The 16,519-nt window shown below is 29.5% G+C and overlaps 2 protein-coding genes across 2 annotated transcripts; one reads left to right on the forward strand and one right to left on the reverse strand.

The window, feature by feature from the left end:
- Nucleotides 1-656: 656 nt before the first annotated feature.
- Nucleotides 657-5,009, reverse strand: LOC101207345 (3-oxoacyl-[acyl-carrier-protein] reductase FabG). The gene is made up of 3 exons (XM_011655550.2): nucleotides 4,571-5,009; nucleotides 2,025-2,254; nucleotides 657-1,059 (listed from the first exon to the last, which is right to left on the reverse strand). The coding sequence occupies exons 1-3, from the start codon at nucleotides 4,953-4,955 to the stop codon at nucleotides 781-783; spliced, it is 894 nt and encodes a 297-aa protein (XP_011653852.2). The 5' UTR covers nucleotides 4,956-5,009; the 3' UTR covers nucleotides 657-780.
- A 2,869-nt stretch (nucleotides 5,010-7,878) lies between these two features.
- LOC101207594 (BON1-associated protein 2) lies at nucleotides 7,879-11,665 on the forward strand. The gene is made up of 2 exons (XM_004144315.3): nucleotides 7,879-7,977; nucleotides 11,231-11,665. The coding sequence occupies exons 1-2, from the start codon at nucleotides 7,879-7,881 to the stop codon at nucleotides 11,663-11,665; spliced, it is 534 nt and encodes a 177-aa protein (XP_004144363.3).
- The last annotated feature ends 4,854 nt before the right edge of the window (nucleotides 11,666-16,519 follow it).

Consider the following 16,519-nt stretch of genomic DNA (forward strand, 5'->3'; position numbering starts at 1 on the left):
TGAAACATTCGGGTCACCACCTTAAGCTATCTCTCACTAGCCAACTTCCGACAACCACCTCGACCGACATTCGACCATTACTTGGCTCCTATTTTCTCTCCAAAGTTTTCTAATTCATTCACCCACCCTCTCATTTTCTTCACTAACGAATTCCCTTACCTTACATTCAAGAATATATTATCTCATTAAATCTTCTAACGGAAGAGTACTGATTTTGTTCTATTGGGTTCGAATTGTTAATCTCATTTAATCTGTAGAGATGGGATGAGAGACAATACACAGAGAGAGAACCGATAGAGAGAGGACATATCAGAACTAAAATCACAGCTTGAAAACTTGTGTTTGGGGGGTGGGGATTTAGGGGATTTGGAAAAGGGTTGGCCAACAGTTTTCATTCTGGAGAATAATCCTAAAAACTATCATACTTCAACTTTTCATCGTCCTACAAATTTCCCTACTTCATCTTCTCATAATCCTATAAGTTTTTCTACTTCATCTTATCATAATACTACACTTATAACTCTTCCCCAAGCACATATTATCATAACACTATCAATAATAACTCTAACTCCAAACACATATTATCATAATTGAGGGACCAAAAAAATCATTGATACTCTTGTCTTCTTCCGTGGATTCAAAGGCTAAAAGATAAATAAAATAATAACAAAATCAAAGTTCCACTTTAGATTATGAAATTATTTAAAGGTCATTAAAATTATAATTTCAAGTAAGTATGGTCATACACAAATTATCAAACTGAAAGCAAAGATAAATTCATTAAAGGGATGAGAAGATTGGAACACCGAGTAATGAGTTGCCTGCATCGACTATAAAAATGTTACCCGAAACGTATTTAGAAGACTCGTGCACCAAGTATCGAACAGTTGTCGTTAATGCTGGATTTGAAGTTCCAAATGTTCTCAAAGGGATCATTCTCTTTGCTACATTCTTAATCCAATCTTTTTCCATAAGATCTTTTGTAATTTCAGATTTAAATAGTCCAGGACATATACTATTCACTCTAATTTTGTGTGCTCCTAATTCCATCGCCATAACCTGTCACAATATATATTATTTTAAATAATTATAATTATTTCAAGCTTAACATAATTACAATCAATCGTTATTTTTAATTAATTAATTAATAGAGTTTAACATTAACAACAATAGAAAATGAAAATGAGCATTTGTTATTAAAACTATAAATCTGGACTAAATTGCAAAGAATAAAATTGTGACATTTTAAAATATAAAAAATATACATTGAAATTAGACTAAATAATGATTAAAAGTATTAACATGTTTCAATATAAAACTAAATTGATCCAATTATCTTTTTTCAACTAAAAAAAATCTAAATCTTCGTCCTCAAATTTCAAACTGCATTTTTAATTCCTCTCAAGTTCTCGTGTGAAATTTTGTTTCTCTTTTTTTTCTTCTTCGTGTTTGTCTTTCCCTATCTCACAAACTTCTTGGGGTCGCATACTCGAGAAAATTCTAGTATCACAGAAGAATTGAAAACTTTCACACTCCTCTGTTTATTGCTTGTCACAATAGTAGCGATAAATAATTGTAAACTAATAAATCATTTAACAACACGACAAATAATAATCGAAAAAAGATTAGTACTACTATAATTGTAGAATTTTTTACATGGTTCAATAACACCGTGTTAATTACTTCCTTTAAAGAACAACATTATCTTTAAGGTTAAAGAGCTTGTATAGCACCGAACTTACTTAGATCATAGGGTTAGAGCAGTAAAGAACATAGGTCAAATATAATTTAACTTAGATCATCGTTTGATTGCATTATATATGAGATAAATTTGCTTGACACTCAAATATTGTAGGGTTAAATAGATTGTCCCGTAAGATTAGTTAGACATACGTAAATTGGCCTAGATACTTAAGCATTCAAAAAAAACCATAAATGATACATACACTTGCAGTCATTACCAAAAAAATAAAGAAGATAAATCTACATATGAAGAAAGTTCATATTTGTGAAAATGAGTTTACCTTAGTCAAAGTGTTTAAGGCAGCCTTGGAAGTAATATAAGCAAGTGCTCCCCTTTGTAGTGCTCTATTGAGACCACTAATGGAAGAAATATTGATAATAGACCCACCTCTATTGGCTTTGTTCATGAGTATGCATACATATTTTGATACCAACCATTGTCCTTTAAGATTTGTTCCCATGGTATAATCCCATTCTTCCTCACTCAATTCAACTGGAGACTTTACACTCCCTGCAACCAATAATGTTATATAACAAAATGGTCAACGGAATAATATAATTTTATTTGTCGAGAACGTGACTTTGACTTTGACTTTTGACATGTTCTCGAAGTTAAATAGTTTGAATTGTACCTACTAGATGGACAATGACTATCCACACAGATTATTTTAACACCAATGTAAATAATTCAATGTTACCCTAAGAAATAAGTGTAATACCTAAGTAGTAAGCCAACTTTCAAATGTTTCAATGTAGATTTTCTTTTTATCAGAGTGAGTTTAGTTTAAAAATATTTATCATTACCTTTCTCTTTGAAAATTAAATGATCGATTCCATTTTGGGGTGGTTCTACTAAAATAATAATAAAAATAGAATTAATTTTTCAAAAAGAAAAAAAACTCAGATCAAATCATTCCTAACAAATATAATATAAAATCAAACACCAAGATGGATGAAAAATCCAACAAGCTAATGAAATATGCCATACATTAAGAAGCTTTCCCTTCCATTGAAAACTCATGTCATCTATAATCCACCTAAGGTTTAGAGAAAATAAATCCAAATAAGTATATTATTCGATTATTGTTTTTGGAAGGTTGTTTTAATTTTAACCCTAAACTTTTATTCGTGAAATTGGACGCTTAATTTAATTAAGGTTGTAATTTTACTAATTTGTTCATTAATTTTGTCACAAATGATAAAAATTGTTGAAATATTTATATAACTAAATTTACTGCTATGTATCTATCTTATGTTTTGAGGTCAATAAGTGATTTAACTCAAATTTGTGTAAACTCACAATTATTTCCTTCAATAAAATAAGTTTGACCGATGCAGTACAAGTTAACAAGTGAATAATTGTGCATGTCATTTTCTTTTCCCTAAAATTTTATTAATCGTATATCTTATACGCATATTTTATATATTTTATAAATTCTTAAAGGTGTAATTTAGAAACGTTTTTCAAAGATATTTGAACTGAGAATGCTTATTTACGGTTAAAATTGCAGTGTTTGTCCCATGTTAAGATTGACATACTTATCTAATTAAGTTTAGAGTGTTGTTATGTTCTTGATTAAAATCAGAGAATAATCATAGATTAACTACTAAAACATTGCATGCATATTAGTGGCCAACAATTGGCTCAAAATTTCTAACAAAGCACCAAAGTAAGGTTAAACATAATGATCATTAGCATGATCTTCCATCCTAGTGAGTAGGTGGGAGGTTCGATCCCCACTCACAATTAGTGTACTAAAAATTATGTCGAACGAAATATCTAATTTTTTATATTAAATATCCTCGTGGATAGAGTCCTTTCTTGTTAGTGTGCTTACAAGAGAGGCACCCGTGTCTACCCACTTGTCGTAGGAGCAATGGGTGGGTTTGAGAGAAATATTACGATTTTAAAATTTAAAAACCAAATTGATACGTTGTTTAAAAGGTTGTTTTCAAATGTAACAAAAGGAACCAAAATATTTTTAAATATAGTAAAATATGATTGATATAATAGTAATACAAAAATTCATTTCTATCATTCTTGGACGACAACTATTAATGACATTTTTGCTATATATGAAATTTTAACAACTTTATCATTTAAAATTAGTATCTTTGTTCAAATTTCATAAAAAAAAATGATTTTCATTTATTTTTAAACGAGAAATTATAACAAAATTACTTTCCTTTGATTGATTTTAGACTTAAATAATTTGCGATTATCGACAATATTACTTTAAGTATAAATATTTATTACACTTTTTCAATACTTTACCTAAGAATACACTAGAGGTGTTTTTAAATAGACCAATATGAACTAAAATTTTGCAAATATAATAAGATGCTTCTCTATATATTGATAAATATGGAAAGCCTACTATCAAATATGTATCATTTGATATTCTATAATATTTTGATATATTTAAAAACATTTTCAATAATTTTACCCTTTAAAACATTTTTTTATTAAAATATTAATTTTATTTTATTTTATAAATACAAATAACTTGTTTACTTAACTAATTAATTAGTGAGCATATTATCAAATATTTTTAACTAGTTTCCTAATTTAGGGTATATATTTAATTAGTTAAATTGTTTACATTCTTTTCAAATAAAAAAATATTGTTTAACCCAAAAATGTGTTTAAAGCAAATTGGTTTTTTTAATAATAGACTCAAACCCGTAACATATGTGTCTAATAATTTGTATTACTCCCAGATATATTATAATTAAAAGGGAAAAGAAAAGTTCTAAGGTCCCCTTCTTCATCTCTAAATAAATGCATTAGAATTCAACATGGTAAAACAATAATTAACACACTTACCTCTGAAACCAGCATTGTTAACCAACGTGTCAATGAATCCAAAATAATCCCAAGCTTTTCTTACACTCTCCTCAATACTCTTTCCATTGCCACAAACATCAAGCTCCACAGCCACGGCTCGGCGGCTCTCTACTGCACCCGTAGGGGAGATCGGGGAGGCGAGTGCCGATGACAAGACTGAAAAGTCAAGTTCATTAATTTCATCGCAAAGAGATTGGAGTCTACTGGTTCGGCGTGCTGCAGCAATGATTTTGCATCCAGCTCTAGCGAGATCGAGACAGAACTCACGACCAAGCCCTGCGGATGCTCCGGTGACCATCACCACTTTGCCATTCAAGTCATTCCATGGTTCCAGCTTAAGAGGTGAATGTTCCTGGATTGCCATTTTCTTTACTTGTTTATGGGAAATTAAGTTTTGAACCTAAATTAGGGAGAGAAAAAGGAAATGGAAAATCTAAAATTTATCTATCGATCAATGTCCATAAATAGACGTTGATAAAAATTTATGGATATCTACTAATGTTGATAAAATCTAAAATTTTGTTATATTTTATAAATGTTTTTAGCAATTTTACACGTATATTATAATTTCTTTATTTATTTATTATGTTATTTGAAATATATGGCATTGACATCAGGTTATTTAAAGTTTTGGCAAATTTTCAAATATAAATCTACAATAATGGACTAATTATATAGCAACTGAATTATTGTTTGGTTAAGTTAAGTTGAGAATTTTTTCTTTTAAATATCATAATGGTGTTGATGAAAAAATGTATGAGTATTTTAGTCAAAATTACAAAACTTCCAAAATAAAAAAAAATAAAAAAAATAAAAAAAAAAAACTCATACTTTAAATACGTATTTCAAATTCAAATTTCAATACGTATTCCAAATTCGAAATGAAATTTTTTAAAGGTTAGATTACAATATTTGAAATCATAATTGATTTTAGAAAGATTTAGACAAACACGTTGATTAACTAAGAAATTTTGTAAATGTCTTGAACTAAAATTTATTTTTTTAAATAGAAATTCGGAATTTTTTTTTTTTGACAATTACAACGTTATCATCATTATTAATTATATATAATATTCTAAATTAAATTTAAATTATTTTCTTATTCACATTACATCCAATTTATTATGATTTTCTTTAACTTCTTTATTTACATGTGTACCTTTATTATATAAATAAATTAAAAGTATTTTTTTAATTAAGTATAAAGTAAGATTTTTTCTGGAATAATATACTAATTAATTATAATGGTATAATTGTATAAAATAAGATTTTTTATTTTTCATTCTTATAAACTACTAATTTCTTTCGAAATTGACTTTAAATATATGTTTATTTAGTAAATATCATTAAAACAGTAGTAAACTATAAAATTCTTACCTACTTATTATCACTTTATATATTTTTTAAATTAACAATATATAATTTAATATACCCATAAAATATAATAGGCTGCAGATGCGCATGTAAGTTCAACTTGATTTTGTCTTGTTTTGTACTTATACTTCTACATTCATAACTTAATTACATAAATTTTCATTTGCTATAGAGTCAAATGTTGGAACTTCAGTATCAACCTACTCTAGGGGGTTCTCAACCACTCTCTGAGGACAATATTTGCGAGATCATTTTTTGTAGATGTCCAGGCTACTCAAAAGATTTTGGTTGGGGACCCATGCTCAAGTCGCGCAAGAGTTGTGCTAGCACTTTTTTGACGACATGTTCGCATAGTACGACGGTCGAACAAGCTAATGTAGTCTTGATTAAGGAGCAAAGACTCGAGCTTAAAGAAGCTAAATGCATGATTAAAGAGCATGGAATGATATCCAAGCTACAGGCCAAGGAAATGGAAGAAATGAAGAAGTTGCTTAAAGAAGTGACTCGGGCACAAAGAGGATCGTGAATCGAGCACTTGTGGTACGTATTTTTAAACTTTACCGTCGTTTACTTTGCATTATTAGTGATATAATGCATTATATATATCTAAATTTAATTTTTTGTCATTGTAGGTATGGACCTGTGGAATTATGACGTTCGCGGCCAAATTATGTTAATTTTTTCTATGTAATTTTTTAAAAACAAGTTAGAAAGGGTTAAACAATGTAACATCTGTTTAATTATAATATAATTTTGATTTGGCATTTTATATAATTATTTACTAATTTGGTTTTTTAGTTTTTATAAATTTTATTAAATTTAAATTGAATTGAGATTCAGTAGAATAGTGCACGATTGAAAAGAAGAAATTTATAACAATAAAAATACTACCTTAAACAATTCTTAATGCAAATAAAGCATCATGAAATAAGCCTTCTTCGACAGAGACATAATGTCGTCGGAGAAATTTTTTGTGACATAAGGTCGAGAAAATTGTTCATCCGACGTAGCATTCAATATTAGACTAGTCATCTTTGTTTTTCGACACGATTACGTTGTCGGCACAATGAGGGTCAGGAGAACGGCAAACCCAACATGTGTTGTATGTTTCATTGGGAAAAGGGTCTTTCGACATGGGTTCCTCGACATTCATCTCGACGTGGGAAATGATGGTGGGAGACCATTTACCAACGTTGTTTGTAACCTTCCCCGATGCTATCATGCGTCGAAAAACCCCTGACTTGTTGTAGTGTAAGGTCTCGAAGCTATCTTATGTGGACTTGAATTTTATGTAGAGACATAAACATGAATCACTACACATCAATTTTGCGTCGGCTTTGAGGATGTTCCCCGACATGTCAAAAAATACACGTCGAGGAAAGTGGGAAAATTATTTTATTGGGCCACTTTCCCCTAGTGTATGAGAGGAATATCGAGAAAAGTGGGAAGCATTATTTTATTGGCCCACTTTTTCTGGCATGCAAGAGACACACGTCGAAGAAGATGGGGACAATTATTTAATACGACCACTTTTCCTACGTATGACAGAGAAACGTCGGGTAAAATGGAAACAATAAATAATTGTTTTGCTTTTTCCAGACGTGTACCTGACACACGTCGGGGAAAGTAGAACACAATTATTAAATACATTAACTTTTTTCGACATGTGGTAGAGGCACTTCGATATCCAAGCCCCTTTGACTAACGTTGTGTTGTCCATGTCAGAGAAGGGTTTAGGGTTCCTCGACATTTGCGTGTACGACGTTGGAGATGGTATGTTACCCCGACGTCTTCAAAAAAGTCAGAGAAGGTTAGGTCTATTTCTTTCTTCATCAACATAGAACCGAACACACAAAGAGAAAAGAAAAGAGGGTCGAAAATAGACTATAGAGAGAGCTTGTCATCCATCGTCGATGTCGTCGTTCCCTCTGTCTGTTGTCGCTGTCATCGTCATTTCCACTGTCCACCATCCTCCATTGTCATTCACCACCACTACCACTGCTCTAATCAAGGTTGTTACTTTTTAAAAATTAGAAAATTGAATGTATATAATATAATTTTGGTTTTTAAGATGTAGATTCAAATGTATGTTTGTTAAATATATTAGAAAAATGATTCAAATGTATATTTATTACATATTGGAAAAATGTATGTATGTATTGATATTATGTTTTGATATAATGTACGTATTTAAATTTTGAATATAATAAGCATTAATATAATGAATGTATATGATATAATTTTGTAGCAATTTAAGATTTTAGTATTAAATTTGAATTTACTTGAGGGTTTAAGATTGATGTTAAGTATTTTGGAATATTATTAAATTTATGGTTCTTGAAATTCATGAGGTTATATTGAATTTAGGGTGTTTGTTTATTGAACTTGAGATTGGGGGGAGAGCGATGTCGACAAAAATTTCTACGGTATTTTGGATGAAGTGTTACACGTTCGATATCCATTTGGACGACATGTTGAAAAGTCACATCGTCTTTATATTCAAACGTGATTGAATTTCGAGAAAAATAAATATGACTTCATGCTCAGGAGGTCGAAATTAGTCTAGGAGGACAAAATGTTGACTTTTGACAAGAGTCAGTGGAAAAAATCAAGAACACTGCTACAAATTTGGTCTTCTTTAATGTGCAGAACATCAAGATTTCTTGATGGTCAAAATAGGGGTGGGGATTTGAACCCGAGACCTCTTGTCCATAGGCCAGCTTCTATAGCTTCTACAAGTTTTAAAAATTCTAAATTACAAATTTTCAATTCAACTCGTTAAAGTTGAACACACTAACTAATTTAATTTTGATAAAGTCACTTATTTCAATGTAATTATAACTACAACAGTTAACTTTTAAAAAAGTAATATTATATTATTGATGAATAGAAAGTAAAAATTAAAAAAAAAATAGTATAGATTTAAGAATATTATTGATTAATAATCATTCTTTTAGCCCGTTAACGAGGGTCCAAATTTCATGTTTTGTGAAAAATAGTATTTTCTTGATGGGCATATCATTTTTCTTGATGAGTCTTGCCCATGATCTTAGCATAAACCCAAAATTGTAAATTTTTTTCTTGATGGACCTTGCTCATGATTTTTTTTTTATGTCTTTGTCCATCAAGAAACCCCGATCCATCAATGAAATTCTAAACCCATCAAGAAATAAAAAATAAATATATTAATTTTTTTCGATTATGCCCATTACAAATCAAGAAAATTCGTCCGTTGGTGAGTTTCATCCATCAAGAAAACCTAATTAACTTGATGAGCATTGTCAGTCTACTAATATATTATCATTGATGTTTATTGTCTATCGAGAAATAGTTTTGTTGATGGTCCACAAACGTCAAGATAAGGAGACTTTTCTTACGTACATGACCGTTAAGATAAACAGTGTATCAAGAAAAATATTTTTCTTGATGACCATCAAGAAATCAAAATTTGCGTGTATAAAAAAACCAAAATTGTAGTAGTAGATTTTGTTGGATAATCCCACTAACTCTAGTGAGCTATGTAGTTCCATGAGATGATGACCCCAGGCCCACTAGAGATAATGTTTTGTGAGGTGTCGAGCCATGGTGAAGCAAAGACACACTAAAATTATTATAAAATGCTTTTGATATTAATCATTAAAAAAAAAAAAAAAACTTTTTGGCAATTTAATTTTTTGGTAGATTTTTTCCAACCTGTTTAGAAGCTTCATAGTTCTCCATTTTTATATCTCTCTTTTCAATCCTACCTTCATCGAGTTTCACAACCCGATTTTGAGTCTAGAGAATAGCGGGTTAACACTAGTGGTTGTTCAATTCAAGTTCGTGTGAGGACTACTATGAGCAATCTAGAGCTTCGAAGGTATGATTCTATAAACCCTATTTTTTTTTATAAATTAGAGAGTTCAATCATGTAATTTCTAATTAGATTAGATGTGATTAGAGTAATTTTGATCCTTAATTCCATTGCGCATAGGAACCATATCTAATCACAAATTCTTGTATTTTCTTTTATAGATTTTGATTTTTATAGATGTTGAAGTTGAATTTGTTTATTGCATTCCTTCTTCAAACATTGAAGGAAGTAACCATAGAAAATGAAAATGCAACACAATCACAGGCTAGAATCACACACTTCCACTTTATTGGATGTGGGTTATATGTTTGTTGAGTTCAATTGTTAAATTATTCTCTTCTAACATATTTGAGATATGAAATAAAATAGAAGAAATAAGGAAGATAGAGATATGAACAAGATAATTAGGGGAACAATGAGATATGGGGGAGGATAAATGTTTTTTTTAATAATAAATAACCAGCTATTTTTTCCCCTCCAAAGTCATAACTTTGAAAATTGAAATACTATCAAACAATTACTAAATAATAATTAATATATGTTATTACGTCACTTTTAGATCAAATTTTATTTGCATCATATTTTAATTTTATTAATCCAAATATTTCCTTTAAAAATTGTGTAAAACATATCTCATGTCCATTGTAAATTAAGTACTTGAAATCAGAAATATATAGTTTTAATTCTTACACTATTTTAATACTTCATTTTATTTGAACTATTTCATAATTGAAGTCAATGAAATTTTAATCAAAAGGGTTTAAAAGAAAATATATAGGTGAAAAATAGTAATTACCAATAAAACTTAATTTCCTTTAACACCGCATATAACTCAATGTTGTGGGGCACATGTTCTCTATGGACAACATTCATTGGCCTGCTTTAATTTATGAGTGTAGGTTGGGTTGGAAAATGACATCATTCTATTGTTTTCTAATTGATATTTCAATTGGAAATTGACCATTATTATTATTTATTTTATTTTATAATTCTAATAATTATTCTTTATATATATCTATATTACGTAAAGAAAGTTTTTTGAAGGGTTCATTTTATTCTTCTAGTCAAAAATCGTAGTTATTTAATTTATTTTATAATTCTAATAATTAGCAAGTACACATATGAGTTGGAAAAGTTGCATTAACCGCATAAACGTATGCCGAGAATTTTGTTGCTTTTAGGATCATGGCACAACTATGATCAACATTTGTTTTTTTCAACAATTTGAAAGCAAAAAGTTGATCAAATCTGAAAAATTAGTTTAAAGAAAAACTCTAAATCTTCTCCATCACTGAATCCAATGGATACCCCGTCCCTCCCCAATTCTTCCGTTTCCACCTTCTTCGTTCAACGAAAATAACTCTTAAAACCCCTAATTCTCCATCTTTGATTCTCTTCAAATTCATGGAAAGCCGATCATCAAGAGCGATTTGTTCGACACTATTCGATCTGACCTTCAAAGCGAAAACGACTCTATTAACAAGAAAATTGATCGCGATGGTGATGGATTTCCGCGGTGGAATGAGAAGTTGGTTGTCGATCGTCCAATGCACGCTGCGTTTGTTGTTGTGGAGGTTTGTCGTAGTGCTTCTTCCGGATGGAAGGTTAAGATCGTTGGGAAGTCTAGGGTTTCGATGGCAGATTTTGTCGTTGGATACTTGCCGGAAAGTCATTTGCAGTTTTTGAGTTATAGGTTGAGAGATGAGAGAGGGGAGATGAATGGAATTATTAATTTTTCGGTGAGAGTGAAGTTGGCGCTCGGAGTTAAGAGGATTGGAGTTCCGGTTGGCATGGCGATGCCGAAAAGAAGATTCCACGGCGGCGATGGCGGCAGCGAAGTGTTGTGACAGGCGTTGAGGAAACTCGGATCCTCATTGCTTCTGGCTTCAAGACGACGAAAAGTGCAGTTGAGTAGGAGAGACTTCGGATCAAACCGAACAACAAAGAAAAGAAGAAGAAAAATGAAAAGGGAAATTTTACAAGTTGCATACGTGACCCTTTCTTAGTCGAGATTGTGGTATCCCAAATTTTGGGTAAGTTGCTAAATTTTAGGAGCCCTGCTTAAGGATTTTTTTAAAAAATAATGTGTTTTGTGTAAATATTTTGAAAAATATGGTTGTTTAATAAGAAATTGTAAGAATAAGGTTGTTTCGGGACGAAGTCTAATACGAGATACACGACTTCCTGAATGTACACGTCAGCACATTTGGTACACGACTTCCTAAATAATCCTAAATAATTTTTAAAATAAAAACATTTGTGAAACACAGATCTTTTTTAAAAATAATGTGTTTTTAAAAAGTATTCACAAAATTAGGGTAGTTGGAAATTTATGTTTTTATTTAAATGTCCAAGAAAATTTTAGTTTTTGTTTAAATGTCCAACTTTTTGGTAATTTATGTTTAATTAAGAATTGAGTTTTAAACAAATTAAAAAAAAATAAAAACAAAATTTTGATTATGGTAAGTGGTAAAACAAAAAACCAAAGGTAAAACACATCATTAAGGGATATCTTATAAGAATTTTTGTTAATTTATTAAAGAAATCTTGTGGCTTAAGATAGATAGAGAAAAAAAATATTTTGAACGTTTTTTTTCTCTATTTTTTAAAAAAAATATATTATATATTGATATTATTAAGAATACTTCTACATCTAAATCACATATTAGCAACTTCTAATTTACAATTAAATTTAAAAAGTCTAATTTTTTTATTTATACAACTTGAATAAGTTCTAGCAAAATTTAAAAACAACAACTTAAGAATCTTCCCCATCTCCCTCTACGACATCATCGCCTTGTCGTCGCCGTCGCCGTCGAATGCGTCTACGATCTGTGTCGGCAACATTTAAACGTCAGGTTTGCTGAACAAGGTGGTCTATATCTCCCATGACTTCGTCACACATTGATCTAAAAATTTCAAAATTGTTTTCCATGGAGACTCGACGTACGTCTTCAACAAAATTATTCTGAACGATTGTAAATAAGATAATTAAAAAATATTCATGCTTGTATTAAATTTATAAATCATATTAAAACTATTACCATACGATAACAGTAAGTGCCATCAGATGTCATAAAGCGTCTGGTAATCGACGTGTACCAAGAACTATAATTACTATAATTATTATAATTATTATAATAATTATTATTTTGATTATGATTATTCTTATTATTCTTATTATTTTATTATTATTATTGTTATTATTATTATCATTATCATTATTATAATTATTATTATAATTATTCTTATTTTATTATTATTATGATTATGATTATGATTATTCTTATTATTCTTATTATTATTATTATTATTTTATTGTTATTATTTTTATTATCATTATTAGTCAAATCATTGTTAAAATTAAAAAAAGAAAAAATGTACATTAAAGGTGCATTAAATAGGTTTCCTTTTAGATTTTTATTAATAATTATATTTTTTTTAAAATAATAATAATAATTTTTATTATTTTTATTTTTATTATTATTAATATTATTATTATTTTTATTATTATTATTATTATTATTAGTAGTAGTAGTAGTCAAATCATTGTTAAAATTAAAAAAAAGAAGAAAAAGTACGTCAAAGGTGCATTAGTTAGGTTTCCCTTTTAGATTTTTATTAATAATTATATTTTTAATAATAATTATTATTATTTTTATATTTATTTTTATTATTATTATTATTATTATTATTATTATTATTATTATTATTATTATTATTATTATTAAGGTTCAAACAATATAACTAAATTCAAACAATATAATTAAATTCAAACAATATAACTAAATTCAAACATTTTTTATTCATAAAATAAGAAAATGAAATAACAAATCTAAATAAAATTAGAGTTAGAATAAACAAAAATACCTTGTGAAGCGGAAGCAGACAATGGAGGATTTAAGAAGCCTACAACAAAAATTAAATTATTTTATCAACATAATAATAAAATAAAATAATTATAACAACAAAATCATGTACCCGATCCACGATTTTTAAAAAAATATAACTTTATGATGAAAATACTTAACTGAAAAAATGGATGAACAAAAGAGAAAATCTTCATAATTAAATACCATTACTGTATAGGTAGATCTCGTTGTGAAAGACTGATTACTAGATAATTCATGGGTAGAGCCGAAGAAGGTGACCTGTACAAGTTAACAATAACATTGATGAAATAAAAGAAGGAGCTCCGGTGTATAGAGAGGACCTCACCGTTTAAGAAGTAACCATAGAAACGAAGGAACCCACTATTTCTTTATCCATTTCTATTTTGATTTATTTACTCTATGTTTGTTTTTTATACCTAGTCAAAATACTATTTCGTATTTTGGGGTGGAGGAAATGTGAAGAGAGGAAGAGAGGAAGAGAAAATTTGAAATTGGGAGGGAGAATGAAATAGGAAGAGAAAAAATGAAGAGAGGAAGAGGAAAGATGAGGGGAGAAAGAGAAAATTTGAAATTGGGAGGGAGAATGAATTAGGAAGAGGAAAGATGAAGAGAGAGAAAAGAAATAAGAAATTTGAGATGAAGATAGGAAAGATGAAGGAAGGAGGGAGAAGGAAAGAGGAAGAGGAAAAATTAAGAGAGGAAGGAGAAAAAGGAAATTGAGAACGAATGAAGGCAGAATGAAGAATTTTTAGGGTTTTTAAAATGGTCGAAGTCGTGTACGGGGTGCACGACTTCTTGCATGTGCGACACGTGGCTACACCCGTGAAGCCTACGTCCACCCGTGAACCCTATGGTTGACTGGACTGTTGATCGTTGACTGATCGTATGGAAGTCGTGTACCCCGTACACGACTTCGACCACTACGCGGCAAAATGTGCTAGTTGTAGTACACGACTCCCGTCAAAAACGTGGGTCGGGTCCACGACTCGAGTCAGATATCGTAGGCCCGATCCACGACACCATTGAGATTTATTGAAGTCGTGTACCCTATACACGACTTCAGTCACCTATTTTTGAAATTTTTTTTCCAACTATCCTAATTTTGTAAATACTTTTTAAAAGCACATTATTTCAAAAAAAAAATCCCCCACCTAATTGATTAGTTAATACTGTTTTATTCATTATAGTTATTTCTAAAATTACAAAATCTCATTTAATAATGATTATGTAAAATGAAAGGTACAAATAATAATTTGTTATCCATTACATAATTGAAAAATATAATGTATTGATTCATTGGCATTATGTTATGTGACACATTTAATTGGTGAATATTTTGACATAAAAATTAATGACCTAAATAAATAAGTGAACAACTTAGCATGAGTTTTCAGTTTGTGATGGAAAGTTTTTGGCTTACAAGATATATATAATTTTTCCAAAAATATTGTTAATTTGGATGAGAATGGTATTAAGATTTTCTTCTTAAGATATTTTGATTGGTAATTTATCCTACTAATATGAATTAAAGCAATTGAGCTTTTTATGGTTAAGTTTAAATGAACTTTACATAGGTTTGTGTTTCACAAATTTAATTTGTACATATACTATAAGAATTTAGCTAATTTATTTCTATGTTATATGTTAGGATGTTATTCCATATATATATATATATTTGATGATCATGTACTATAACATTTTGTATAGTTTGACAAATTTATGTTATAGCGATGAATGAAATTATATATGCATTCTTGGATTAGAATAAGTTATGACATGAATCATGCATACAACTAGAAGCAGAAATTCAATTAAACAAGGTGGATCATACATACCTTAGAATAGATTTTTGTGAACTAAAAGGATTTGTTCATAAAATTCTTTCCCCTCAACAAAATAAGTATCGTTGAATTTTAAATATGTTATGTATCTAAATATTTAATAGTGTGAGGGTGTTTAACTAAGATAGCATATCTTGTGTGTTCAAGAAATCTATGATAGGATTCAAAACTTTTGACTATGTATATATATTGATTATGTCCGTAATAGTGTTGCACATAGATTTATATATTTAAATCAACTTGTGAGTTTTGAGATTCTGTTGTGATCTACTTGAGCATGTCTATTTAGCATGTTAGCATGAGTAGAAATGTATGTCATATTTGATAGAGTGATGCATGAATTATGTCATGAATTGTTGCATAATTTGGTTATTTATTTTCATGGAGTTGAAAGTATTGCTATTATTTTTAATCAAGTTTGGCCATACAACATTATTTGCTAGTAATATGAATATATGCAGATTCATTATTTATGAACCTTATAGGACCTTATGCAAGTTCAAGATATTGTCAAAACTATCTAATTATGTGATATTTTCTAAGACATGGGGACTTATACCCTAAGTTATCTCTAAAAGTGGTATTCATGTTGTCCTTGGTTTAGCCTTGTTGATATAATCCTAGGATCAAACAAAGGTGTAGTGGAACCTTAAAGAATAGTTACGATATTATCCATGGTTGAGCTCTATTGAATATGCAATATGCTCTAGATAAGAGTTAGCCTAGATAAGAGTTAAGTAGATGTTTATTTTAGGAGAGGTTCAATGGAACTTTGTTCGAGGGGAGGATCGCTGGAAATGCGACCAAAGTCCCACATTAGATAAGGAAATTGATCATAAGTACATAGGTGCAACTTTAGACTTATGAAAAATATATTTTGAATCAAACGTGGAACTTATAATGTTTTGATTCTTGTTCTCATATGACTAAATTAGCGACCGTAGAGCGCCTTAAAAGCTCGTGTAGC

The sequence above is a fragment of the Cucumis sativus genome, chromosome 4 (genome assembly GCF_000004075.3).
Source record: "Cucumis sativus cultivar 9930 chromosome 4, Cucumber_9930_V3, whole genome shotgun sequence".
NCBI lineage: Eukaryota > Viridiplantae > Streptophyta > Magnoliopsida > Cucurbitales > Cucurbitaceae > Cucumis > Cucumis sativus.

Excerpts from the sequence above, each read along its gene's own strand:
- LOC101207594 (XM_004144315.3), top strand. The coding sequence starts at position 7,879 with ATGTCGTCGTTCCCTCTGTCTGTTGTCGCTGTCATCGTCATTTCCACT. Across the intron at positions 7,978-11,230 it reads CTACCACTGCTCTAATCAAG|CCGATCATCAAGAGCGATTT; the intron begins GTTGTTACTTTT and ends ATTCATGGAAAG.
- LOC101207345 (XM_011655550.2), bottom strand. The coding sequence starts at position 4,955 with ATGGCAATCCAGGAACATTCACCTCTTAAGCTGGAACCATGGAATGAC. Across the intron at positions 2,255-4,570 it reads TAACAATGCTGGTTTCAGAG|GGAGTGTAAAGTCTCCAGTT; the intron begins GTAAGTGTGTTA and ends TATTGGTTGCAG. Across the intron at positions 1,060-2,024 it reads CCTTAAACACTTTGACTAAG|GTTATGGCGATGGAATTAGG; the intron begins GTAAACTCATTT and ends ATATTGTGACAG.